Here is a 27,472-nt window from a genome sequence, read left to right as displayed (position 1 = left end):
AAAGAGAGGGGGGTTTTGTGGTTTTCAGCATCAAGCAACCGGCTGTTTGAGCTGTACTCCAGCAAGAACCTACATAACATTGGTGGTCTGCAAGAACCAGCTACTGTGATAAGAACTGATGATGACATTTTTTGAGGAACTTTGCCAACTGAGTGTTAGACTGCTAGTTGCTTGAAGTAGTTCATGGTGGTAGTGTTTGTGCTATGGAAACTAAGGCTCACCAGCTTACCACCTCTTACAAACCACGTGGCACAGGTTTGAAGAACAGGCATCGAACAGCTTTACAAGTGATGTGGGACAACACTGTCTGACGAGATCTAGCCAAGGCTGAAAGAATATTCATTTTGAAGAGGCTAGTTAAACCCCTTCAGGTAAGGAGCCTTGAGTTCTCATTCAGGATGTTGGAGGTCCCCAAGGGCTTCTCCAGGAGAATGACCTGCTGGCTGTCCTCTGCAAACACTGATAGCCCAGGATCAGAGGAAATCTACATTGTCTAGGTGGTGTGGTGTAGGACTGAGCGGGCAACTCTGGAACCAGAGATTGGGTGACTGCACCTCTTGGCTGAAAGAACCTGAGAGGTTGCTGCATTCCTAAATCCAGAGTGAAACATTTTGTGGTTCTTTTAAATCATCTTCCGTTTTCCTGAAGCTGAGCCCTTCCTCAGCAAAGTTGTGCCTAATGCCATCAAGGTCCTCTCCTCAGAGAAATGGGGTAGGGATGGAGGTCTGGCACCTGCAGAAGTCCAGGAGGTGAGGCTCATCCCAGAAAGCTGAGCTGATTGTCTCTGGAGAATGAAAGCATAAGTTGTGGCTGCTGGGCCAGATGAGTGAAAGGAGAAGCTTGATGGGGAGGTTCCTGTTTGTGTGTCTGCAGCAACCTCAGCACGCACGCAATTGATCTGCTCTGAGTCTGACCCTTAGGGCTGGCAGAAATCTCCTCAGTGGGGTGTGGGGACTGCTGTGGCTGGAGACCTCAGCGCACCGCTTCTCCTGGGGGCCTGCATCTTGGGTAAGCTATTGCTGTGCATTTTTCCAGTCATTATTTGAACTTTCTTGGATTTACTTGACAAAGCTTGAGGGTGGAGAGGCCACAATCCCAGAACACTCTGTCTTTGTAGGGCCACTACTCTATGGTGGTCTGGTATGTGCAGTTTGAATTTCCATAATGTCGAGTGACTTACGTTAAGATAATCAGAAAAAGGCGAATGAGGTAAGCTCCTAATAAAAGAGTAAGTGACGGTGATGACAGTGAAGTTTTAGGTTTTAAGTTGCTTGTGGCTACAGGTAGAGCTGTGACTGGCTGTCCTTGAGCTCATGGCAAAATTCCTCTTTCACTGCTCTCCCTGTTGTAGACACGCCAGCATCTAATCTTTAACAGCCAAGAGTGCAAGCCTCCCAAGAGAGTGAGGCTAGCATCCTCACTTCCTTGGCATAATACCAACCTTGGGAAAGACGAGCATGAGATGGTTTAGGTACAGTTCTGTCTGAAGGAGGCAATTGGAGTACCGTCTGATGTCACAGGTACCATTCAAGAGGAGGGTCGCCAGATGTAACCTGCACTGTGTTCCAGAAGTTGTGTGATGCCCAGTGTGCATTAAGGGGTCTTGGGAGGAAAAACAAGAGCACAGTTCTAAGAGATTTATGCCTTAGAGCAGTTATATGAACTTGATCGGGAGGACTTCTAAAAGTTCGTGGAAATTAGAAACCACAGTGGACTTTTGGAAAACTCCTCCGTGTGTAAGGATTTTAATTACTTTCTGCATCTGGGTCTTTTAGCTCCGTTTGCCATGAGCTTCTTGAAGGGTGCTTCTATACTTCAAAGCAACTGAGAACCCCAAGGCTCTATGCGTGGCACTATGAAGCAAGACGAGGGGAACTTAGCCCTGTGGCTGGGTGTGTGATGTGAGTGAGGCAATGCTATGAAGGTGTCTGTTGGCATGGGGTGGACTGTCTCCACTAGCGACAGGCTCTTGACTGAGATGACACTGCTCTCTTATTTTGTCTCATAATATTATGATAATTGAGGGCAGTTTTCATATTCTCTGTCATAGGGTCATTGTCATGAGTTTATCTCATGAAGTTTTATTTTCTATCTTAATTATGTATTCCTCTACAACAATAATAATAATAGCAAAGGGAGATCCCAATGGTTGTAACCCTCCATGGGTGATGAAAGCTCCTTTTTAGGAGTTATCTGTCAAAAGAGCTGTGAACTCAGTCGAGATCTGGTGCATTCAGGGTGGTATGGCTGTAGACCAGAGCTGTGAACTCAGATCAAAATGTTTGGCCAACATATGAGATGACTTGCTATGCTGAATTCTCTCAAGAATATCTATTTACAAGATCTATCTGTGTCTGGAATGAGAAGGAAGCAGATAGAAGCTAAGAAATGAAATGACACTTGTTATTAAGGTGCTTCTGAATGCTTTGGTTGGATGTTTCAAAGCTGTGATTCATTTTATATGTATTTATATGTGAAATTCATATATGTGTGAAATATTTTGTCATATGAAATCATGTGTTACATATATAATTGTATATTTATATATAATTCAGAATTCTCATGTGTGTATACTGTATGTGTGTGCATATAGTTATACATTGCATAATGATAGTTTTGTCACACTGGATTATGGATACAATTGTGGTCCCAATGGATTATTTCACTTCCTGACTTTACAATTGTGTAAGCGCACTCTATCATGGTCACATAGCAACAAAATCACCTAACAACATATTTCTCAGAACATATTCCCCACTGTTAGGCAACAACTGTATCCTTGATGATAGAAATCTCTGAATCTTTTCCAATTGATTAAGAAATTAAAATTTGACTAAAGTCTTGCTGGCAGGTGTTCAAGGTGTTGCAGGCTCAGCTGATGCGTAGTCGTGCAATGCTCCTGGGTGCTTGCTTCTGAGCCAATGTTAGAAGTGCAGTAGACCTGGACAACATAAGACATAAGCTTGTGCTCATGGTGGGGGGGAGGGCATGCTGGACACTGGGGAGCAAGGCTTTACTCAAAAGAGTACATAAATAGAGAATTAGAACTCGGTGATAAATGCCCTAGAGCAAAGATTAGTAGTACTAGTAAGACATACGACCCAAGACAGTTGGTTGTGGAGAAATGTCCCAGGCAAATGACACTCTAACTTGCATCTCAAAGATGAACAACCGTTCATGGGGTGAGGGTGTGGGCAACAGGAGCTGGAATTACACTTAGGGATATTGTTGTTTAAAAAAGTTCAGAGAATCTTCATGGCAAAGCTGATGACTTTCACATCCATGAAGAAGCAAAATACTTCACACCCAGAATGCTTCAGGTTGAATTATGGCCCTGGCACCTGTTCTGTGCAGTCTGTGCCTCAGTTTCCTCATCTGTAAGACTTGAGGCAGAATTGTGGTGTGGATTAAATGAGTGAATGTGGAAAGTGCCCAGTGCCTGGTGTGGGACCTCCGCCAATTTGTTGCATTCTTGTCCTACTGGTTTGTAGTGTGGTGCCCTGTTAAGTAGCAAGATGAGTTGAAGGTCTGATTTCTTAAGGTTAAGAATGAGGTTCAGGGAGGTTGAATGCTTTTCCCAAAGATCAAAGAGTAAGTTCATGAAAGATTTGAACCACAAAGAGAACTTAAAAAGAAAAAAAAAAAGGCGGGGAGGGGGGTGCTTGGCACGATAGCATAGCTGTTAAAGTCCTTACCTTAAACATGCTGGGATCCCACATGGGCGCTGGTTCTAATCCTGGTGGCCCCACTTCCCATCCAGCTCCCTGCTTGTGACCTGGGAAAGCAGTCAAGGACATCCCAATGCTTTGGGACCCTGCGCCCATGGGGGAGACCCAGAGGAAGCTCCTAGCTCCTGACTTCGGATCAGCTCAGCTCTAGTCATTGTGGCCACTTGGGGAGTGAGTCAGCGGACAGAAGATCTTCCTTTTTTTTTTTTTTTTTTTTTTTTTAAAGATTTATTTTTATTATTTTTTATTGGAAAGGCGGATATACAGAGAGGAGAGACAGAGAGGAAGATCTTCCGTCCGATGATTCACTCCCCAAGTGAGCCGCAACGGGCCGATGCTATGCCGGTCCGAAGCCAGGAGCCTCTTCCGGGTCTCCCACGCGGGTGCAGGTTCCCAAAGCTTTGGGCCGTCCTCGACTGCTTTCCCAGGCCACAGGCAGGGAGCTGGAAGGGAAGCGGGGCTGCCGGGATTAGAACCGGCGCCCATATGGGATCCCGGGCGTGCAAGGCGAGGACTTAACCACTTGCGCCATCGCGCCGGGCCCCAGAAGATCTTCCTTTCTGTCTCTCCTTCTCTCTGTATATCTGCCTTTCTAATAAAAATAAGTAAATCTTTTTTTAAAATTCCAATTCAATGCTTTTTCTGCTGAAACCATTGCTTCTTTTTTCATGATTGCTGAGTTCTGATGTTGTGTTTGAATGGCTAGCACTGAAAATGGGTCTCTTCTATCAACCAGATAGTGTGCACATTTCTAAGAATTTGTTTGAAAGTGATTTTGGGTGTGGCACTGAGTGATTCAGGCTTGGGGACTAGCTTCAGAATCTTTTTAGGGTCATTGGTTTCCGCTTGCAACAGGGTGGTAGAGTTGCAGGATGCCTATTGATTTTGGTGTCAGGGTTGCATTGGCAACTACGGGCATTTGTGCAGCATGTGCCCAGCACTCTACAGGTGCTATAGCTTGGGAGTGGAACACAAATACCAGTGAGACACATGGAATCCTGTGCTTGAGACTGTTCAGACTTGAGTCGGTGTTGGTGACAGATAGGCCAATCAGTCATCACTCCTCTGTGCAGATGGCGGAGTATTACCAGAGCTGCTGTCTTCTGGGCAGAGGGAACACCACCAGTTCCCTGGGGGAAGACTCATCCAGGAGGTAGCAAGGGTCTGGATAGGTTGAGCTCAAGTTAAGGAATGCTAGAAAGGAAGCCCTTTATGGCTCCCATCTATGTATGGGTATGTGTGGGGTGAGGTGCTGGACATGAAACATGAATAAGACCATGGCTGTCTGCAGAGAGAGCTGTGTTTTCTTTATCTGTACTTCTGTTTGGGGAAACTTAGTGAAACTCTTGGAATGTCTTCTCAGTGTAGTTGTCATCTACATTATCACAAAGGAGTTCAAAATGGAGACCGGAATGTTTCCCGTGTCCTCTGATTCATCCTTTGCTGTTATGAGTAAGGTGGAAGCTCAGGACCTGAAGTCTTCCCTTGAAGCTGCAGGCTTTTTTCTGCCTGACTCTTTTCTTCTCAAAAAGAGGGTATTCTTCTGGTACTGCTTCCTGGTTTTCAAACCACTGTTGCCTACACTATCCAATGTGATTTTTGCCTTATTATCCCCGTATTGTAGGCAAGGAAAGTGAGATGAGGCAAGCTCAACTGACTTCTGCACAGCTGGCACCTAGGAACTGCCTTAAGCAATTTGCTCCTGATTTTCTGGGTGGAGGATTTTTTTTAAATTAACATACAAATAAGGCATCTTCTGGGTAAAACAAAGAAAAGCAACCACCCTGAATGCCAGACACCCCACAGAGGTGGCCAGGATGATTAGCTTTAAGTGAAGACACCTCTCTTCCTGGTAGATTCTCAGATGGACTCTTCAAGGGGCAGGGTGGTGAGGAGTACAAGGGTCCTGCTTGATACCTGGTTTGGTAGTAGAAAGCCAAGACAGGCTGAGCTGTGACTCCTTGAAGTTCAGGTTCTTCTGTGAAACTGAATAATTTGGCAGGGGTGGTGGGGCATTGTGTGGAAGAGGAAATCCTTTCCCAGGAGTTAGTGCAGGCAATGAAATTGCTACCACAGACAGATTGTGGGCGTTAAAGAAATACTTCTGCCTATACAGAGTGTAATTCTTGCTTCACCTAGTCTATTTCACCTCCAAAAAGTAAAACAAACCAAAACCAAAAACAAAACAAGCTTACTCTGGGTATTTCATAGCACTTCTTTATGTCTCACACTTGGGTTAGTTCCTCGAGCTGGGTTTACATTTCCCCCACTTCCTCAAATGTCTCTTTTCCTAGAGGGTCAGCACATTCTTCATTCAAAGTACTAATTCTAAACATTACTTGGGGCAAAGAGGACAAGTTTGAGCTGGGCACTGGTCATTTTTGGCTTGTGTGGAAGGGTCAGGTTGTGGAATGTTTAGGGTCATCATCTCCAGGACATGATCTAATCATTGCCTTTTTTGTTTCCTCTTGAAAAACAGCTCTCATCTTCCCTCCCTTTAAGGCCAATCTTGTACAGCCCCCAATTGACTGTGCAAACACGGCTGTCTTTTGTTTCATGCGAGCGTAGCGGCTTCTTGCATTTTCTTCTTCATCCATCCATTTGCAACTTCTCCCATTTACAAACTGCAATTGGGCCTGGACCTCATCTTTTTCTTTTCTTTTTAAAGATTCATTTTTTTTTTTATTGGAAAGGCAAATTTATATAGAGAAAGATCTTTCATCCATTGGTTTACTCCCCAAATGGGTACAACAGCCAGAAATGAGCCAATCCAAAGTCAGGAGCTAGGATCCAGGACTTCCTTCCAGATCTCATGCAGGTGCAGGATCCCAAGGTCTTGGGCTATCCTCCACTGCTTTTCCAGACCATAAGCAGGGAACAGGATGGGAAGTGGAGTAGCTGGGACAAGAACTAGTGGTTATATGGGATGTTGGCGTTTGGAAGTGGAAGATTAGTCAACTGAGCCATGATGCTGGCCCCTTTCTTGTTCAATATTGCACCCCATATAAGAATTCACCGTGGGTTGGCTGAATTAGTGGGTTTCTCTGGATATGTTGTTCTGACTTTGTTTTCTTTTGCCTTAAGATTGAGAAGTTGAGAGCAGCATGTTTTGCCCAGTGAAACTCATCCTGATCTCTGTGTCACTGAGTAAGTAGAAACCAAGAAACTGACAAGGGTTTTTCCTAAGTCTCATGCAGTTTTAAAAGTCACGTTTTAAAATATTTTCATCCCCTGGGTTTCTTGAAAATGGAAACCTTAAACCTGGAGCTTCATAGTTTGGTCAAAACAGCTGATCTAGAAGCCAGATCACAAAGCTCTTTCTTGGAAATTGGAGACCTCCTCTGTTTCCATTAGACCTGGGATCCTTTTCTATGTTTCAGAGAAGTTTCTCTATTACATTTTTGTACTTAATATTGCTGTCTTTAAAACCATAGTCCAGTCAGCTCTAAAGCTGAAATCACCAAACACAGGCCTGGAATCCCTTTCGTTGTTGGGTGGCTCCGCCACATCAGCTTCCTAACGCTTCCTCAAATGCACTGAGCTCTTTGCCGATTTCCTATGGTCGGAACCCTCCTACACCTTTTCCAGTCCCCACCCGGGTCTTCCTTCCCACGCAGACTTCCACTTCCACTCCACCTCCTTCTTGGGGCCTGCTCCAGCCTTTCCCTTGTGCAGGCTGAGTCCCCTGTCTGTATCGGTGCTTTGTCAAGGTGCTCAGATCTGTCCTCAGTGTCCCCTGCCACACCTTTCTCCCCAGTCTTCTTTTCAACCCAGGCATGTTGCTCTGTGGGGAGAAGAAATGACTTTGGTACTTCATTCCTGTAGCCTTTTAGTTTTCTCTGTGTCAGCATCTTTTGACCTGCAGAGGGCACCTTAAACACGGACTCAGCGAAGTGCACAATAGGGTTGTCTTTACTGGGATTCCAGGCAGAGAAAGTGTACACACACACACACCATGTATACACGTATATGTTCACACACATCATCTGCATTCACTAGAGATTGTTTTTCGTGGATGCAGGATGGTAACTATGCCAGAGGGCATCAGACCATTTTCTCAGAGGCCTGTGGAGAAGTCTGCAGTGATCACTCTTGTCCCCAAAGAGTCACCCACCCAACCCCTGTGGGTGCTGCCTGGTGACCTCAGGTGCTTTGTACCTCCTTGTGGGACAGTTTGCCTCCTCTGTGGACAGGCTCATTTTGTTTGATGATTTCACTGCTAAGGGTATGATTTGGACCTTAGCTTCTCTTTGCTTTTATTGCTGCTATTATTGCTTTTTAAAAATCACTCATTCTACAAACAGTGTGCTTAATATTACATTAAATTTACTCCTTATCTCTGTAGCCACATGCGGATTTGTTCTGTGCTTCCCCACAGGAAAATTCCATATTGTTAGTTGTTGGAGCTCATTTTTGATTTCTTTCAAAACAACTCCCTCCAAAGGGTTTGGAGTTCATGTTTTCCTTTCCATCCTCCCTACTGGGTGAGCCTGCTGTTGGGCAGGAAGTTCGCTCTCTCCTCTTAGGAAAACAGCTTGGCTGAAAGGACTGGCACAGCATCTGTCCCTTCCCATATGCGTTCACTTGGCTCCCCTTCCTGGGAGCCAGGCGGCTTCTAAATTTGTCTTTCTTGATTCTGTTGTCTCAGTGTGTAGAGCCTGACTGTTGAGAACAGAAATACCAAGGCTAAGATATTTTCTCTGAGTGATTTCTTGCAATTCCTTGAACAACATGAAGCTCCAGAAAGGGAGTAGGTAGTGTGTGGCAACACCCAGAGGTTGAAAAGCCAGGGCTGATGGCAAACCTAGAATGAGTCAGGCTAGGAGAAAACAACTCCGGTGCGAGTTCCAGGGGGAAGCTGTAGTCCATGCTGACCTGCAGCACAGCAGCGTGGACTTTGGTAGCAAATGCAGAGATAGGCTTTTGCTAGAGTATTTAAAAAAAAAAAAAAAAAAAAAGGAGAAAGGAAACCAATGTTTTCCCTGAATTGGCTTTTCAGATAGGGAACCAGTAGGAAACTTAGGAACAAGACACATCTCATTTCCTGTTTGTGGGTATCTAGTTTGATGATCTGAGCAAAGGGGCTCAAGAATTCTGGAAGCAAAGAGGGAAGGGACTCCATGGGAGAAGTGACAGATAACATCTACTGCACTAGGCAGATTGCAGAGCCCTCTGGCCCAAGTCCTATAGGAAACCAGAGGATGTTTCTCTTAGCCTTGGGGCTGCCATGATGGTTGAAGTGGTCTTCAAGTCCTTAGTCCGCGTTGCATCCCTCGGGTGGAGGCTAAAGGTGGTCCAGCACTGAGTGGTGCACACTGATGTTTGTTGTTGAGCATATTTGTCTCAACCATGTGTCTCTTGCATTTGACTCATAGATTGCTGCTGGGGCCTGAGTGATGTGGTTGTGTCCTCTCCTGTGCTGACAGTGCGCATGGGTGATTCAGCTCTGATGGGATGTGTTTTCCAGACCACAGAAGAGAAACCCGTAACCAAGGTGGACTGGACATTCTCCTCCGGAGGGCATGCCAAGGTAATTGGGTGGAGGCCTCACTGTACAGCAGAGGCCCCCTGGCTAGGGGTGTCAGGACAGAGACAGGGAGGGTGAATGCCTGTTAAGGTACCATGACGTGATGGTGCAAAAACTTGGGCTTTGTGGGAGTAGGGTGAGGCGTGGTCATCACTGGGCCTCCCAGATCCATGAAGAGGAAGGTAATGATAGTGCTTAACTCTAGGTTGTTGACGGGATCATAGGAGCCATATGCATGGCATTCTTTTCCTCTGTTATTTGCAAACTGGCACAGGTGAGTGAGGGAGTGGTCCCCACGGTCTAACCAGAGGAATTCTGATTTGGGCATAACTCAGATGTCATCAAGATATCTCTTGGGGAGAGTGGAGGGCAGATTCATCAGTACCCTTCTTCTTTGGGATTGTAGTGGGAGAATCAACCTTCTGTCTTCCGTGGCTGCTTGAAATGCTAAGATTGGCAGGTGCTGCATAGCTGGGCAAGGGTCTTCTCAGGAGCTCTCGAGGGTTAGAGGCAGAAGGAAGCAGAATCTCATCAGAGCCTGTAGAGACAGGGGCATGTCAGGACCCTTTGAGACTTCCTACTAGCAACAAAAACCTAACGTTTGCGAAGGAAGCATTGCTTTGGCGGCTCAGAGTGTGTTCTGTTTATCCCTACACTCCCACTATCACTCAGTTTTGTGCTAATCTTACTCTAGGAGGGATACAGCTCTGGTCTAAGTACAAGTAAGACTTCCCCCAGGGTTTCCCCTCCAGCCTGTCATCGTTTCCTGCCCATGACTCCTTCTTTTGTGGGCAGAAGTGAGAACAGTGGCATCCAGCCTGCCGGGAACACCAGCCCACAGGCCCAGCGCAATTCAGTTATGCATTTGATTGCTGTTGAACTGGCGGGGGAGAGGGTGGGGGCGGGGCATGACAGCCAAGAAGATGGTTTTCAGAAACTCAGTTGGCATACCTAGGGTCATCTTCAGACTGAGTGTTTATATTTCTGTCTCAGGTTGCAAGAAATAAAAAATCAGAACTGAACTTCTCACTTGTCTTTGTAGATGGTGAGTCACTGAGCTTGTTGCCGGATGGATTGTAATTGCTACCTGGGACTTGTTCGTAATTGTGCTGTCTCCACATACTAGGATCTTTTGCTTTTTTTTTTTTTTTTAAGAAACAGATACACATGCAGAAGTAAAGAGAATGAACCTATTGATTTATTCCTAAATCTCCCACCATAGGTGGCAGGCACTCAGTCGCTTGAGCTGTCACCTTCTGCCTCCTAGGGTGTGTGTTAGTAGGGAACTAGAGTCAGGAGTGAAGTCAGACCTGGAATCCAGACACTCCATACGGAAAGCAGGTGTCCCAACCAGTGTGCTAGCTATGAGATCCAACACCCAGTCTAACAAGATCTTTGGAATCCAAACACTCGGGTCTGACAGCTTTTTTTTTTTTTTTTTAATTTCCTCCCACATTGTGTCACTTCCAGGATGAATATGTGCTATACTATTATGCCAACCTCAGCGTGCCAGTGGGGCGCTTCCAGAACCGTGTGCGCTTGGTAGGGGAAATCTTGAACAAGGATGGTTCTCTGCTGCTCCAAGACGTGCAAAAGGCCGACCAGGGAACCTATAACTGTGAGATCCGCCTGGAAAGGGAGAGCACAGTGTTCAAAAAGGCTGTGACACTGCATGTGCTGCCAGAGGAGCCCAAAGGTATGCAGACACTTCCTTAGAGAAGGGCCAGTGCACGGGTATGCCAGAGGCTGGGAAATGCTCTTTCTATGTGCAACAAAATTTCAATGTTTGCAAGTGAAGCATTGCCTTAGTAGTTCAGAGGAGCCACCTGAGGCTTGGAGAGGTGAAGTGACTTGCCAGGGACCCATTTAGTAAACTGCATGACCAGCATGTTCATCCTGACATCTCTGACAAACGAGATCCATGTCCTACCTACTGCATCTTGATACTTGCCAGCAGTTACATACTCTCTCATGCCATGTCTGTGTTTCAGAGCTGTCTTCGTTAGGGATTCAAGGAGCCTGGAACCCCATCCAGGTCTCTCACATGGGTGGTAGGAGCCCAGGTACTTGGGCCATCTTTCTCTGCTTTCCCAGACACATTGTCAGGGGGTTGGATTGGAAGTGGAGCAGCCAGGACTCTAACGTAAGATGCTAATGTGCCCAGCAGCGGCTCTACCTGCTGCACCAGCACACCCACCCTTGTAAATCTCTTTTATAATAAACAAGTGAGATCCAAGGCAACTGATATCTAGTGCTTCTAAAATTGTTTCCCTATATTAATATAAATGATTTTTTGTTTTTATATAAATGAAAAATATTTAAAGAAAAAAAAACCCAGTGGAAAACCACAGAACTGGAGGCATTCTTTAGAAGGTGTTCCTTAGAAGTGTGGGTTGGAGGAATCTGGCCTTGCAGAAGTTTGTAGTTCATTTTGGCAGCTGGAATCTGGGGCTTGTCTGATGCTGACTACTCCCCAGGGCCCTTAGCTGCTCAGCTGTACTGATGAGCACCCTTAGAGCACCTGGCTGTCTCCTTGGTAACGCTCCTCACACCTGCTCCATGTGTTGTCCCTGCTCTCCTGGGTCTCTCTGTTCTTGGTCTCTGATGAACCCTGGCCCGACACCTGGCCCAGAAGAAGCAATCCATAAGCATTTATGAAATGAGTGAAATTCTGGAACTGAATTGGTGTTCCCCACCTTAAACTTGTTTCTTAGAGTCAGAATTGTAGAAGGCGGGTTTTGGCCGCTTTCCTAATTTTTCTTACTTTTATTCCATTGTTATTTCCTCACCCCGCTCCCCCCCCCCAACCCAACCCGCCTTAGTTTCAAAGCTCTGGTTTTCCAGAAGGAAGAAGCAAATCAGATACCCATGTTCCCCCAGGTTTTCTTGTGTTTCCTTTTTCTGCCTTTGGCATTTGACGCTGTATCTGAATGTTTGTCTAGACAAGCACAGCCTACAAGATGCATGCCTTTTCCTGCTTGGAAGAGAGACAGAGCAGTGAACAGGAGGTAGTCCCAAGATGCAAGGAAGCCATGGACACAGGCTGGAGTAGAGTCAGGGGGCAATAGGATGGGCCCAGGGGCTGGTGGGGCATCCTGTATTTGTTTTCACTGCCAGCTCAAAGGAGAGTAAATATAACCTGTGACCATACTGCCTCGTGGCTCCATGGAGAGTGGTTCTGAGGAGCTCATCTCCTTCAGTGTGAAAGCCCCACTTTCAAAGTCATCCGTCCCTTTCTCTGCAAAGCTCACCTTTCAGTATATGCTTTTTTTTTTTTTGTGGTTTGACATCTTTTACACCTTCTATAACTCTGCTTTTCAGAACTACAGAGAAAATAGAAATATTAACCTTCTGTATTTTGCTTTAGGATTAGCCATCCTGCTTACACGAAGGGGTCCAATATAGTGAGGGAGAGAGCTTGGGGTTTATATTGGCACAGGCCTGGGATTGAGCACTGGCTCTCCTTTTATGGGCCAATTGCCTTTGGATTGTCTCCCCTTCCCTCTCACGTGCTTCATCTACCTAGCACCTGCTTTGCATACGGAAAGGCCCAAGACTGTTCTACTGCCATAATTACATTTTAAAAAAGAGTTTAGGAGCCTGGCACAATGGCTCAGCGGCTAAATCCTTGCCTTGTACGTGCTGGGATCCCATGTGGGTGCCGGTTCTAATCCCTGTGGCCCCGCTTCTCATCCATCTCCCTGCTTGTGGCCTGGGAAAGCAGTAGAGAATGGTCCAAAGCTTTGGGACCCTGTACCCACATGGGAGACATGGAGGAGGCTTCTGGCTCCTGGCTTTGGATCGGTTCAGCTCCGGTTGTTGTAGTCATTTGGGAAGTGAACCAGCAGACGGAAGATCTTTCTTTCTATATCTCCTTCTCTCTGTAAAAAAAAAAAATCTGCCTTTCCAATAAAAATAAATAAACCTTAAAAAGAAACAAAACAGACAAACAAACAAGCAAATAAAACTGATGGGCCTCGTGTGGTAGTAGCTAAAATTCTCACCTTGCATGTGCTACAATCCCATATGGGCACTGACTCATGTTCCAGGAGCCCTACTTCCCATCCATCTCCTTGATTGTGGCCTGGGAAAGCGGTAGAGAATGATCCAAAACCTTGGGACCCTGCACCTGTGTGGGAGCCCCAGAAGAAGCTCTTGGCTCCTGGCTTCGGATCAACTCCAAATGGTTCCTGCCATTACAGTCACTTGGGGAGTGAGTCAGCGGAGAGAAGATCTTCCTCTCTGTCTCTTCTCCTCATTGTATATCTGACTTTCCAAAAAGAAAAAAAAAATCTTAAAAAAATCTAACAGTGTTTAGGGGCTGACACATAGTGTGGCAAGCTAATCCTGTGCTTGCAGCACCAACATCCTATATGGGTGCTGGTTCAAGACTTGGCTACTCTACTTTCAACCCTGTTTTCAGCTAATGTGCCTGGGAAGGCAGTGGAGGATGGCTCTGATCCTTGGGTACTTGCATCTGCGTGGGAAACCCAGAAGAAGCTCCTGGCTCCTGGCTTTGCATTGGCTTAGCTCTGGCTGTTGTGGCCACTTTGGGAGTGAACCAGCAGATGAAAGACTTCTGTCTCTCTTCTCTCTCTGTAAAATCTGTCTTCCAAATTAAAATATATGTATTTCTAAAAACCCCACAAAAACAAAGACCCACCAGAGTTTTGGTCGTAACATGCTGATAGAGCCAGGCACCCTCCCTGCCAGCATTCTTTGGAGTGAAGTTTTATTCTTTTCAAAATAATACCCTCCACTGACTTCAGAGTTCCTATTATGTTCTTTCCCTTTCCTCCCATTGTGCTTCTCTCCTGCTGGGCAGGAAGTTGATGTCCTGGTGGAAAGTAGATGGAATGCCAGGTCAATGCAGGCACTTTATCCAGTGTTCTTTTCTGGGAAATCTACTTGGTTAAGACCCAGGCTTGCATCTTGCTGTGGCCCATCCCACCTTACGTTTCCTTATTAACTTCATGGTTGCTCTGTTCCAAGCATCATAGAGAAGTCAGAAGCATCTTTCTGCAAGTCTCCTTGTTGAAGGATCTCTGGGAACAACTTCTGTAGTGAATGTGGGGGTAGGAGATGGGTAGAGAGGAGAGTGCAGCATTGACACAAGGAAAATTGAGACGGAACTCTCTGCTCTCCTGGCCTAATTAGCAAAAAATTCCAGGTCCTGGCTAGTCCTAAGATTGCTTGTGAAAATAATTTTTAGAGTTGAAAAAAATTACTCGTAATTCATTTTGTTTTTCAGTGAGGAAAAGCAGTGGGTTATAAATAAGAGTGAGTTGTAGAATTTTCCACTTCCTGTTGATGCTGAGCAGATGTGGGTAGCTTCAGTGATGAACAGGAAGAGGGGCTTCAGGACTTTTGTGGGGGGGGTGCAAACTTGATGTAGAGTTGCAGCACCTAAAAAGGATTCTGAAAAGGAGGAAAGAGCAAAAGGGATCACAAATATTGTAATCAAAGGTAGTGAGTTAGAGGGCACTCATATTTCTTGGAGGTTTCTTAATGCTTTGAGTGAAGGGCCTCTGGGGTCATCTGGGATCATCTGTGGAAATAATATGAACCCTGTCTGCAGGCAGCCCTGATTTGTTGTGAAGAGTCTTTGAATATTATCGCTTCTAGAAATTCTTGGGCTTCCATAGAGTATATGGTAGATCTGACTTGATTTACTGTTTTGTCCCAGAGCTCACAGTCCAAGTAGGTGATTCGATTCGGATGGGGTGTGTTTTCCAGAGCACAGAAGAAAAACTTGTGACCCAGGTGGATTGGACATTCTCTTCCAGAGAGCGAGCCCAGGTAACGCGGGGGAAGCCTCGCTGAGCAGGAGGGCCTCTGGCTGGTGGTGTGGGGAGGGCTATAAGGTGGTGGTACAAGAGCTTGGGCCTTGCAAAAGGTCATCCTGGGCCTTCTCAGCTGCTTGACTGGGCATCATTTCCTGCTGGGAAACTTGACTCTAGTGATGGAAGAAAAGGAGTAGGAGAAAGAGAAGCAGCTTGCTTTAAGGGTTATCATGGTGCTGCTACAAGATTGAACATGTACAACATCTTGTACCTGACATGGCTGCTATGTTTGGTTACCCCATCCACCTTCCTCTTTTTGGGGAGTCTATGGCAGGCTCAGGGAAGAACTTGGGGAAATCTGACCAGCAAAGCTATGACCCAGACATAGGGAGGATCATACTCTTAGTTTTACTAAATTACTTTCCTGACTTTCCATCTGTGCTCCTTGGCCTCAGGTATGTGATGGGATAACTTTCTTTGTCTTGAAGGAAGTGTCAGGTGGTTTGGTATTGGTGGATCCTGGGAGTGGAACCAGAGTGAAGGCTGGTTCTGCGGAGCTCTGTGCAACAGTGAACAGCAGCTCACCAGACAGTTGGGGTCCCAAGAAGGTGTGCTTATGGGTCAGGCTATGACACAAAGGTCATATTAGTGAAAAGATAAGATGCAAAGTTTGCAAGAGAATTTCACTTTTTAAATGACAACAGATTTCAAATCATCCCTCTAACAAGGTCCTTTGCACTCACTTGATTCCTGTGTTCTAATATGGGTCAGAAAGGGTGGCACACAGTGGAGTTGGGGAATTGCAAGTGGTCCCACCTTCACTCCAGGAGCTCATCGTACAGCCAGGCAATGTTGTCCCTCAAGGGACTATAGCAAAAAAGGGTGTGAGTTGGAGTTCTGAATTTGGGTCACAAGAGATAAGTTGGGGGCCAAGTCTCTCCAAATGTATTTGTGTCTGTATACCTGTTGCTTTTTTTTTTTTTTAATAAAAGCTCACAAAAACCAATAATACACTCTTTTATTAAAAATTCCACTCTGTGTTTGTTCAGACAGTAAGGGTTTTTTTGTCACCTGCTATGTGATGGGAGCTCAAATCCCCTGTTGCCGTGGAGGGAGATGTACAGTGAGATAATGAAGAAGTAGCTGGGTACTGCTTTAAGTCACAGTGGGCGACAGAGAGAGCAAGGCAGGGTTTTGTGGTTGTTATTTTCTACTGGTGGTCAGCAAAGCCTCACCAAGGAGGTGACAATTGAGCAGACACCTGAAGGAAGTGAGGGAGTAAACAGTGTGTGGTTCTGGGGGCTGTGTGTTACAGGGTATGTTCCTGATACAGGGAGTTAGTAAGTGCAAGGGCCCCAGGCACGTGCTCAGGAAGCAATGAGGAGGTCAGTGTGGCTGGAGTGAGTAGATTCTAGCAGACAAAGGAAGAGCAGGTAGAAGATGGAATCAAAAGGGCAGAGGGGGATGGAGCAGCTTATGCATTTATCTATTCTTATTGGAAAGGCAGATTTACATACAGAAAGAGAGACAGGAAGATCTTCCATCCACTGGCTCACTCCCTAAGAAGCCACAATGGCCTGAGCTAACCTGATCTGAAGCCAGGAGCCAGGAGCTTCTTCCAGGTCTCCCACACAGGTGCAGGACCCAAAGGCTTTAGGGCATTTTGTACTGCTTTCCTAGGCCACCGGCAGGGAGCTGGAAGGGAAGTGGAGCACCTGGGACACGAACCAGTGCCCACATGGGATCCTGGTGTATGCAAGATAAGGATTCAGTCACTAGGCTATGGCGGCAGGCCTTGGCTTCATTTCTTTTTAAAGGTTTACTTATTTTTATTGGAAAGTCAGATCAGATTTACAGAGAGGAGAGAAGGAGAAAGAAGAGACAGAAGCATAAAGGAGAGACAGAGAGAAAAGTCTCCTATCTGTTGGTTCATCCCCCAAAATGGCTGCAATGGCCAAAGCTGAGCTCATCTGAAGCCAGGAGCCAGGAATTTCTAGGTCTCCTATGCAAGTGCAGAGGCCCAAGACTTTGGGCCATCCACTACTGCTTTCCCAGGCTACAATTAGGGAGCTGGATGAGAAGCGGAGCAGCTAGGACACCAGCCGGCACCCATATGGAATCCCAGCACTTGCAAGCTGAGGCTTAGCCATTGAACCATTGTGCTGGGCCCTGGCCTCATATTTTTTTAAGAGAGCTGGAAGGAGGGTAGCATGGAAACATTTTGTATAAAGGAGTGTCATGACTTAAATTAACATTTTAAAGGTTCCGCTGCTAAGAAGGGATGGTGGTGGAGAATAAACAGGAAGAGAAGTGAAAAATGCAAGTGAGAGGTGGGGTGGGAGGGGCCAGAATTCTAACAGTGGAAGGATGGGTGGGATTGTAGTTAATTTGGTGGTTAAAGGGATTGGACTCATTTGGGGGGTTGGACATGAACAGTGCATGAAAGAGACGAATTAAGGATGAAAACAAGAGTGTCGAGCAGGCAGCACCATCCTGTATTGAGTTGGACAAAGCATGCAGGAACTGCTTTGAGGAGACAGGAAGAGTTGGGCATTGAAGTACATCTCAGATACTCTTTGGAAACCCTACCTGGAGATGCCATAAAAAGTAAAGGGAGAATAAAAGCAGCGAAAGTTCCTTCCCATCTCTCTGTTGAGGCAGAAACTGCTGGTCCTGTGTCTCAAGTCCATGTGCATGCACACAGGTGTGAGTGTATACAGTGTGCGAACATTCTGCACTCCTGGCAGTAGCCGGGCGCCTTCATGCACTGGAGTCTTGTGAGTCTTGGGTTCTTTGTCCCCTGCCCTGGCCTCAGTCTCATGTTTTTCCTTTTTCTCTTTCCCTTCCCAGGAGGAGACCGTGTTCCGCTATTACCATGAACGCAACATGCCCATGGGGCATTCCCAGAGCTCGGGCCGCTTCTGGAACCGGGTGAATCTGGTGGGGGACATTTCCCGCCGGGACGGCTCCATTGTGCTCCAGGAAGTAAAGGCATCTGATGGAGGGAACTACACCTGCTGTGTCCACCTGGGGAGCCTGGTGTTCCGGAAAACAGTCATGCTGAGTGTGACACGGGAAGAAGCTCAAAGTAGCTAACATTTGTTGGGGGTGTGGGACTGAGGGGCCCCTTAGCTGGCAGACAGAGCAAAACTGTAGGGGCTCTTGACTTGCTCTGCCCCAAGAGTCAGGCTGCTTTTTATTTGGCTCTTTTGGTGCCTGGCTTGCCCCCTCTCTAGCTGTGGCCCTGCTGCTGGACAAGGCAATGTTTAGTGAACTTGAGGCCTTGGCCAGACCAGACCCCACTCCTTGCCAGTGTCATGTACTGATACAAAGACGTAAGAATTTCAACAAGGAAGGACTGAGTTCTTGTCCAAGGTGCTGGTGGGTAGGGACAGAGCCCTGAGCTGGTGATAAATGGCAGGGCACTAGAGCCAACTGGGCAGAGTTCTCTGATTAGAGCTTCTGTATCATGGCCATCACAGTTCTCCACAGCCTGGGAGAATAAAAAGAATCAATGTGTTGACCTAGAGAGGTTGATAAGTGAGGATTAAAGTTAAAGCACAAGCTGGTTGGTCTGGATATGGCCTGTGGACTTTGCCTAGGTCTTTAGGAACTGGCTGGGGTTGGCTGGTGGTTGGATAGGGCACAGAGGATGGGGCATTCTGTGAGATCAAGTCTAGGAAGGGCCCTTCTAGTTGGTAGCTAGGAGGCATGTCTGGAGTGGGCAGGAGGGCAGGTGCAGTTCTTAAGAACCATCCTATCTAGGTGTGCATCTGCCTCACAAGTCTCCCCTTTGCTTCCCAGGGAAAATGCATGTGGGGACAATGGGAAGACCACCCAACTTTCCAGCCCTCCATGTCCACAAACAGAGCGACTATGTCTGATGCTGTTCTTGCTGCAACCCTCTGTCCTGATGTGCAGGGGGGCCTGCCATCCCCCAGCTTCCTGGCCCCTGTGCTGAGGCATCTTGCTCCCCTCTTTCACAGTCTTTCACACCCTAGCTTTCTGTTGACTTCCACCCTTCGGCGTAGCAATTTGTCTAGTTCGTCTTCTTGTTTGTGCCCTTACCAATGAGCTCTCACCTGTATTTCTTTTATTTTTAAAAGCAACTTGCCTAGATATATTTCCCATATCCTATGATTGACTCATTTAAAGTATACCACTCAGTGGTTTTTCCTCTACCGAGAGCTGTGTGCCCAACACTCATCAGAATTAATGATATATTTCTCTCTCTGCATAGCCAAGCACTCTGCACTTAGTGTCTCGCTGTCTCCTCACTGTGCTGTGTCGACTCCTCCTTACACTTCTGCTGTAGCCTGGATCTCTGACGACCCTCATCATCCGTCCTCAGCCTTGTAACCATGGTTGAACTGGACACTACCTCTGTATATACAGATCCTGTGCTGGCCACAACCCTCTTGCAAATGCCAAAATTGGCACACACTCAGGTCTCCTACATAAAATGGTTCAGTGTTTGTACAGAACCGACATAATGCCTTCCCCTATAACTGGAATCATATTTGGATTAGTACAATGCCCAGCACAATGGAAATGTCACATAGTTAGTATTATATGGCATTGTTTGAGGAGAGAAGAATTCTTCACAGGCACAGTTCAATTTTTTTTTTCCTGAAGTATTTTCTATACATGGTTGAATGTACAGATGAGGACCCCCAGGCTGCAGAGTGTATGTGTGTATGTGTGTGTGAAGGTGCCCCAAAAAGCTCATAGATAATAAAAATAAGATAAATACAGGAGGATGATGCTGTGGCACTTTAGATGAAACCACTGCCTACCAGGAGCTTGAAACTCAATCCAGGTCCCCACCTCGCTGCTGCCCCCTACAGTCTGCACTGACAGGAAGCTGGACTCAGGAGCTAGAGCTGGGTGTTGACCTTATGGGTTTGGATTTGGGGCATACGTATCTTAACCGCCAGCTGAATGGCTCACTCCTTGCCAGTTTTTTTGAAGCAACCTCATTTAGCTCAATTCCACCCCAAATTTCCACAGGTTATTCAGATACAATGTGTATAAAACTATCCCTGCTTGCCCTCCCTGCCATCTGGTCCACCTCAGTGGTGCAGCTCAGTGGTGCACCTCTACAGTTGTCTAACTGGAACCTGGGGAGTTGTAGTTGATTCTTCTCTTTCTCATGACCTCTAACCTCAGCTTGCTTCCTATCATTTCCACCACCACTCTTGATGTGTTCTTCCTTGAAGGCCTTCCCTGGCACCTGATTCTGTCTCTGGCTATGTATTGGGCTGTAGGGGTCTGATTTGACTATGCTTTCAATTCCCATTCATTACCTTTTCTTCATGGTGCTATCCATCTAATCACAAACTAGCATGTTTGCATCCCATGGCTTAGAGCCCTTCAGGCCTATTTCCCCACAGCTTGCAGAAACACACTCAACTTCTTGGTGGAGTGATTGAGGTCCTTCCTGATTTGGCTCCTATTATCTCTGCAGCCTAGCTTCCAACTAGCAACCCTCTATGTCCTATTCTTAACGGCTCTGTCCTGAGAAGCCTCCTGACCCGTGCCTAACCTCCCTACTGCCATTCCCTTTATTATCTGTCTCCTGTAGGACTCAGCTTGAAGCTCAACTGGCAGTCTCAAAACACTGGACTTCCTGTTCTCTTGGCCCCTCTGTGCCCCATGCAGACTAGTGACTGATCCCCCAGAGCAGCCTGTGGTTTTCTGCTTCCAGCTTTGTCTCGTTCTTTGGAGGCAGTGGCCACAATTCAACTCAACTAGTGGTGTCGGGAAGGAGGAGAAGGCTGATGCGTTTAGTTAGATGTCCATGAGAGCAGGGTACCATGTGGGTGGAAGGCCTCCAGTGACCATCATGACTACATGGCTCAGATTTGTAGTGTGTATTCAGGTGAAAACATTTCCTTGTTCAGAGAGACAGTATCAGCTCCTAAGAAGCCCAAGATTTTTTTTCCAGGTGATTTGGTAAATCAAAATGTAAAGCAGAATTGTCGATGTTAAAGGCAGTTCCATGATCATTGAGATGGTAGCCTATGCTCCCACTCACCGGAATCTACATTTTGGGGCCAGCAAGGGGGTCAGACTTTGGTCTTCAGTCTAAAGAAGCAGCATCCACAGTGTCCCTGTATAGGGTAGGGTCTGGCTGGCTGTCTCTCCTCCTGACCTGGCTGTTGCTTCTTGGTGTGGGGTATTGTCTCTTTCCTGGGGTGTTGAGATGCTCTCTTTGCTTTTTCTCTTTTTCCAAGCTCTGGTGGTCCCAGGAACGGACAGACCTGAGGTCCTGAGTGGGAATCAGCTGCTGATCTTGGTGGGGATTGTCTGCACCACGATTCTGCTGCTTGCTGTCTTGATATTGATTGTGAAGAAGATTCACTGCAGTAAGAGGTATGGGGCTGTCCTCATTGCTCGGGGTGGAAGGCAGGGCTGTAGGGCTGCTTCTGACCCAACGTGGAAGAGGGACACAGCCCCCTGCCCCCCAGTCCCCACTGTGGTATAATCATGGAAGGGGAGATTTCAAAACGGAATTGTCTTGGTTGTCATATGCCGTGATGTCATCACACGTGACCCCATGGCCCTGTGTGCTGTGCTGCTGAGATGCCACAGGTGTTTCTGCTGCATCTTCACTTACTTTGGTAGGGAACAGAGGGTGCAGGCTCCCTTACAGGGACCCAGGAAGAGGATAATTAAAAGAGATTTGGTTTATACAATTCTGGCAATACCTCTCACTGCTGGAGGGGAATGAGGTTGGAAATCTTCACATGGTATGCCCAGGGCAGAAGCCTTCATCTTTTTTTTCTTTCTACTCATCTTTATTATTTTTTTCCCATTTTTAAATTTAATTTTTGTTTAAATTTAATAGTTAATTAGGGCACAAAGGTTCAAGGGCTACAGGCAAATGGGTAAAACTATCAGAAGCCTTCATCTTGAGCCCAACCAGTGATTTCCTTTAAAGGAACATCTTCTCCCTCTGAGATTCTGTTCCTGCACGAAGGCCCTCGAGGTCCTCAGGGAGTGATGTGAATGTCAGAAGTTCTCCCAGAAATGCCCAGATGCTCTGACACAGTCATTACTCTGTCGCTGGCTGTGGGCAGGTTCGTGTCCCCTGCTTTACCCAATAATTGATGGAAAGGTACCCCGTGAAGACCAAGTAGAGCTGACTTTTGAGTGACCTTGCCCATAGAATGTAGGTTCTACTGGCAGCACTTGTGCTCACTTGGTGTGAGGGCTTGGGTCTTTCTGATTTGGGTTTGGACTTGGTTAGCTTCATCTTTGCTTTGGTCAGTGCTCAGCGCACAGAATCGAGAGCCAGCCTGTCACCTGTCAGCTTGCCATGCCTTTCTGGCCCTCAGCTTCCTTCTACCTGGAGGGCAGTGTTTCCATGCCTGGCAGTTTATTCCAAAGAAGTAGTCAAACTGATATGTGGGTATTTCTGCATTCGCTGATATACTGCACAATCCTGTGCGCAATGACATCGAATGACCCTCAAGGGATAGTAATGTCTAAACTGTGCCATGTGATCTCAGTTGGTAGAGCTCACTTCAGCAGCATGTGTGCTAAGCATGCTTTGTGAGTTTCTTCTGCTCAAGTTCAGAGAGGCTTGGAAGGATAGGGCTGAAATGACCATCGTGATGTGGAGAGGAGTAGGGCTGACCAGGAACTTCAGCTTGCAGCTGGCTGCATATCCCTAAACTGTTGTACAATGATAATATCATTTCAGATTTAAGTATTTTCACTTTGAAACAACAACATCAAAATCTCCTAACTTTAATCCTTTTAAACTGCATAGGTCAACATAGAAACAAGTAAAAAACCTGGCAAATGCTCAAGAGATGAAAGGCCAAGGGCCTGGGTCAGAGGCAGGGGTGCAAGCTCAGCTTGGCTGGGTTGTGTGGGGGCTGTCAGCTCTGCTCCTGTGGGAAAAGCCCGGGCCATGGAGATGTTGTCTTGGCTGGCGTCTGCTGCCCCCTGCTGGCTCACGCTCAGCTTCCTGTCCCAAAGCGGGGGAGATGAACTCTCACACTTCATTCATGTAACCCTATGGCTCCCAGCACAGGCAGAAGTTAGAGGGGTAGCATGGAGCGGAGGCTGTTTCCCAGTCTGAACTCTCTCCAGTATGGCTTCTTGCTTTCCAGTATAATTGCTGCACCTGCCAGCTTCTGGAATGTGCAGAGGGTGGCTCCTCCTCTGGACTGGCGGGGGCGGGGAGTGGGGTGGGGGAGTGTGTCTTAGGCAGGCACCTGTGACTTAGCAGCGGTACCGGTTAATGCCACATGCTTTTCCCCACCTTGCAGTTCAGCAAATTCTACAGCAGTGGTGCAGAGCCTGGAGAACACCAAGAAGGGTGAGCCAGAGGTAAGAGAACTCTTCTGCTGCCCTGCTCTGCATCATGAGAGCAGCTAGAGGCAGCCCCAGCCTGAAGCTCTAAAGCCACTCTCACTCCATCCCCTCAACCCCAGAATCCAGTCTCAGTGGTCTAATGTCTCAGCTTGAAGGCCAGATCCAGGCATGGAGCAGACAGGGACGTCTTGTCCCTGGAATAATCACTTCTGAGGATTGGAGTGCGGTAGAGGTGAGCTGGACCAGCCTGGCTCCAGCAGCAGTGAGCCAAGCAAAGTGTGCTGGACCTGGAGCCGGTGGGGGCGCTACCACTTCCCTGAACTCTACCAGCAGAGCATGGATAAGGATGCAGGGCTTTGCCCTGCCTGCCTCAGGGGGTCCCAAGGCTCTGAGAAAGGGACCTTGGGCAGAATGGTCGGAGCCTGGAATGCTCTCTGGGTATTCCATGTGGGTGGCACAGCCTAGGCACATGGGCCACCTTGTGCTTTCCCAGACACACAAGCAGCGAGCTGGATAGGAAGCAGAGCAGCTGGGACTCCAAACAGAGCTGTTCTAGGGGATACTGGTGACCCGCCATGCCACAATAATGCCCCTTGTTTGCTTGACTTTTAAGAACTTTTGGCCATTTATTCCCCTTTAGAAGCATGTTTACTCCTCCATAGCCACACGGGAAGTGATAGAGGAAGACCAGAGTGGAAGATCAGAAGCCACCTACATGACCATGGTGAGCATGATTTGGGGTCCCAGATGAACTGGGCATGCGGTAGGGGTGCGGGGGCAAAGAAGAGAAGCTGGGAAGGATGTAGCAAACTCTTGGGTGGTGGGCAAGGCTAAGCTGGCCTAGGGGCCTGTTTGCTGGGGGTGGGGATGTTTCTAAGCAGGAGGAAAACCCGAGAAATGGAAGCTCCCCTGGATTAGAGTGGTGATATCCAGCGTGCCATATTCTCAGGGTTCAGGATTAAAAGGTACTGCCAGAGGTCACTGATGGTGTGTTTGTCTCATCAGCACAGCTGTGTGCTGAACAAAACCCAGTACAGCCACTGAGATCAAATCTTTGCAAGCAGGATTCCTCCCAGCCCTTAGAGTTTTAATGCCATGCCTTTACTAAAGCTTCACACAGCCCAACTGCTGTACACGCTGAATTCCATAGGATATGCTATAGTCTGATGGCAGCTTTCCCTTTGCTCAGCCTTATGTGGCTCCCCAGGTGAGTACAGCACCTGGGACAGGCCCCCTTGTGCAGGTCATGCCTGCAGCCAGAGAGGGGCAGTCCTCTCTGTAAACATGTTGTAGGCATTAAGGAGCCGTGTTTGACTGCGTTCAGGAGGCCTCTGTTCCTGTTATAGCGGCACTGGGCACACATGACTGGCAGCTGACTGCAACAGAGGGAGCATGAGAGCCCTGGCCCAGTTTCTCCAAGTACCACATGAGCTGCACTCTGTGTTTGCTGCTGAATAGGCTCCATTCCTCCTCCTTGCCCCCTCCACCTGCTAAGGCCATGTGATGCTGCAGGGACTTGCCCGACCTTAGAGACCTGCCTTGCCGCTGTCCGAGGTGGATGTGAGACAGGAGTGGTCATTGTCCTCACAGCCCACCTTCCTCAGGTGCAATGCTTCCATTGCAACAGCCCCACCTTCGTCTTGAAAGGGACTAAGTCGGGGGAGGGTGACGAGGGGCCTGACCACTAACTCAAAAGGCCCTCAGGGCTGGTTAACTGTTTTTTTTTTTTAAAAAAGATTTATTTATTTTTATTGGAAAGTCAGATATACAGAAAGGAGGAGGAGAGATAGAGAAGATCTTCTGTCTGATGATTCATTTCTCAAGTGGCTGCCAACAGCCAGAGCTGAGCCAATCTGAAACCAGGAACTTCTGAGTCTCCCACACGGGTCTCAAGGCTTTGGGCCGTCCTCAACTGCTTTCTCAGGCCACAAGCAGGGAGCTGCAAGGGAAGCAGGGCTACAAGAATAGAACTGATGCCCATATGGGAGCCTAGCACATGTAAGGTGAGGACTTTACCCACTAGGCTACCGTGCTGGGACTACTGGTTGACTATTTTTTAAATTACTATTAATTTGAGAAGCAGAGAAAGAGAGAGAGGAGGAGCACCCATCTGCTGCTTTACTCCTCAGAGGCCTGCAACAGCTGAAGCTGGACCAGGGTTGGAGCCAGGAGCTGAGGACTCCCATGTGGGTGGCAGGAACCTAAATACTTGAGCCATCAACACTGACCCTTCCCCTGCCCTCCAGGTTCTGCACTGGTGGGGAGCCAGAGTCAGAAACTAGAGCCAGAAATCAACCTTAGCCCTCTGATGTTGAGATGTGGGCATCTTCACAGCTCAGCTCCCTGCCGGCCCCCTTGTTAAGTGATTCTAAAACACTGTGGGGTTTCACAATGAGTCTGGGGGTGAACTCTGCACAGCAGGCAACGTGTTGGAAACCTGCACACAGAAGCATTCTCTGATGGGGAGAAGAAGCCATTTTGATGTTTTCTGTTGTTGGGTTGCCTCAGTTTACTTAAATATACAGTTGTCCTCCTCCTATTCCTCATCTATGGATTTACCCAATCATGGATGGAGAATATGCTTAAAAAATGTGTCTTCGTACTGAGGGCTTGTATTTCCTATTTCCTAAGCAATACCATATAGCAAATATTTACACAGCCTCTGTGATGTATTAGGTATTATAATGAGTGACCTAGAGATGATGCAAAGTGTATGGGAAGCTGTGTAGATTCTAGGTGATCCGTTCATCTTCTGCAAGGGACGAGAGTATCTGCAGAGTGGGTCCTGGAACCCACTACTTCCTGGGTTCCCAGGCATGACTGTGTTAGCCACCTTGCTATTCTCCCCTTGTAAGGCTCTCTGCCCTGTGGGACTGTGTTGTGGCAGAGTGGGTAAAGGTGCTGTCTGTGGCATCAGCATTCGATGGGGGTGCCAGTTTGTGTCCTGGCTGCTCCACTTCCAATCCAGCTCTCTGCTAATGGCCTGGGAAAGCAGTAGAAGATAGCCTAAGCCCTTGGGTCCTGCCACCCGCATGGGAGACCAAAAAGTTCTGGCTCCTGGCTTTGGACTGGCCCAGCCCCAGCCACTGTGGCCATCTGGGGGAGTGAATCAGAGGATAGAGGATCTCTCTGTCTCTGTGCTTTTTAAATAAATGATAAATGCTTTTTAAAAAAAAAAATCATAGGATTTGGAGTTGGATGGACATGGGACCAAACCCTGGCTGGGACTTGGCAGCCACAAGGTTTTGGCGGGTACTTCAGGCTCTCTGCATTCCAGTTTCCAAATCCCGAAATTGGGTGTTGAGGATCTAATGAGATAAGGCAGGGAAAGGTCCATGCCAGGCTGGACCTGTGGGAATGGCAGCTACACTGCTGCCTAGTCGTCTCTTGCAAAGTCATGAGTTTTCTCTTCTCTTCTCTTTCCCCCCAGCACCCAGTGTGGCCCTCACTGAAATCAGATTCGAATAATCCATTGGGGAAGACGTCAGCTGGGGGACTGCCACGGCCACAGCAAACCTTTTGAACCGAAGAGAGAATCCCCTTCCTCCCTCAGCGGCAGAGGAGCTCCTCCAGGGGCCTGTTGCTCTAGACCCTGTCCTGGGAGCTCTCCTCCTGCCTCCTTGCTTGTTCAAAGGACTGGAGATGGAAGGTTTGGAGCCCAGTGCAAAGCTGGACACAGCTCGGGAAGGACGGGCCCCGGGGAGGGGAGAGGACATTGCCATGGCCGTGACCGTGGCTCCTGGCTCTGGGGAACCTGGCTGAACACTGAAAGTAGCTGCAGAAACTGTGATTCTGATCAGATCCTGGGTCTGAGGGATGTTCTTGGGAGATGAGTTACTGGGAGGATTCCCAGAGGAGGCAGGGGTGAGGGGGAGGGGAACCAACCCAAATGATCCCTTTGGTAAATTGTCCCTAAATAAATGTGGTACATGGAACTGTCTAGTCTTATGTCCTAACTGGCAGCTGCCAATCCGCTATGAGGGACTCCTGGGGCAGGTGGAATTCTTAGAGGAGAGCTAGGAGGTCTCAACCCTCCCTGGCTGGGCCACTTACCTGGGACTGGGAGCAGGGAGGAAGTGGGGCAGGAAGCCAGCTCTAGGGTTTAA

General features: G+C 47.6%; 1 protein-coding gene across 4 annotated transcripts; it reads left to right on the top strand.

The window, feature by feature from the left end:
* The first annotated feature begins 71 nt into the window (after positions 1-71).
* On the top strand, positions 72-27,301 carry JAML (junction adhesion molecule like). 4 transcript variants are annotated; one of them, XM_040977028.1, is made up of 12 exons: positions 855-1,008; positions 6,813-6,875; positions 9,196-9,258; positions 9,461-9,529; positions 10,249-10,300; positions 10,726-10,951; positions 14,942-15,054; positions 17,889-18,126; positions 21,275-21,413; positions 23,321-23,381; positions 24,007-24,090; positions 26,797-27,301. In XM_040977028.1, the coding sequence occupies exons 5-12, from the start codon at positions 10,298-10,300 to the stop codon at positions 26,887-26,889; spliced, it is 957 nt and encodes a 318-aa protein (XP_040832962.1). In that variant the 5' UTR covers positions 855-1,008; positions 6,813-6,875; positions 9,196-9,258; positions 9,461-9,529; positions 10,249-10,297; the 3' UTR covers positions 26,890-27,301. The 4 variants fall into 4 exon arrangements, with proteins under 4 accessions (XP_040832961.1, XP_040832962.1, XP_040832963.1 ...); XM_040977029.1 differs by lacking the exon at positions 9,461-9,529; XM_040977027.1 differs by lacking the exons at positions 855-1,008; positions 9,461-9,529; positions 10,249-10,300 and adding an exon at positions 72-352 and having other exon boundaries at positions 9,104-9,258.
* Positions 27,302-27,472: the final 171 nt, after the last annotated feature.

Source organism: Ochotona curzoniae, unplaced genomic scaffold (genome assembly GCF_017591425.1).
Source record: "Ochotona curzoniae isolate NIBS_2020 unplaced genomic scaffold, NIBS_Ocur_1.0 contig_2723, whole genome shotgun sequence".
Taxonomy (NCBI): Eukaryota; Metazoa; Chordata; class Mammalia; order Lagomorpha; family Ochotonidae; genus Ochotona; species Ochotona curzoniae.
This window is presented reverse-complemented; position numbering and strand designations above follow the sequence as displayed.

Excerpts from the sequence above, each read along its gene's own strand:
- JAML (XM_040977027.1), top strand. The coding sequence starts at position 6,833 with ATGTTTTGCCCAGTGAAACTCATCCTGATCTCTGTGTCACTGA. Across the intron at positions 6,876-9,103 it reads CCTGATCTCTGTGTCACTGA|ATTGCTGCTGGGGCCTGAGT; the intron begins GTAAGTAGAAAC and ends TTTGACTCATAG. Across the intron at positions 10,952-14,941 it reads GCTGCCAGAGGAGCCCAAAG|AGCTCACAGTCCAAGTAGGT; the intron begins GTATGCAGACAC and ends GTTTTGTCCCAG.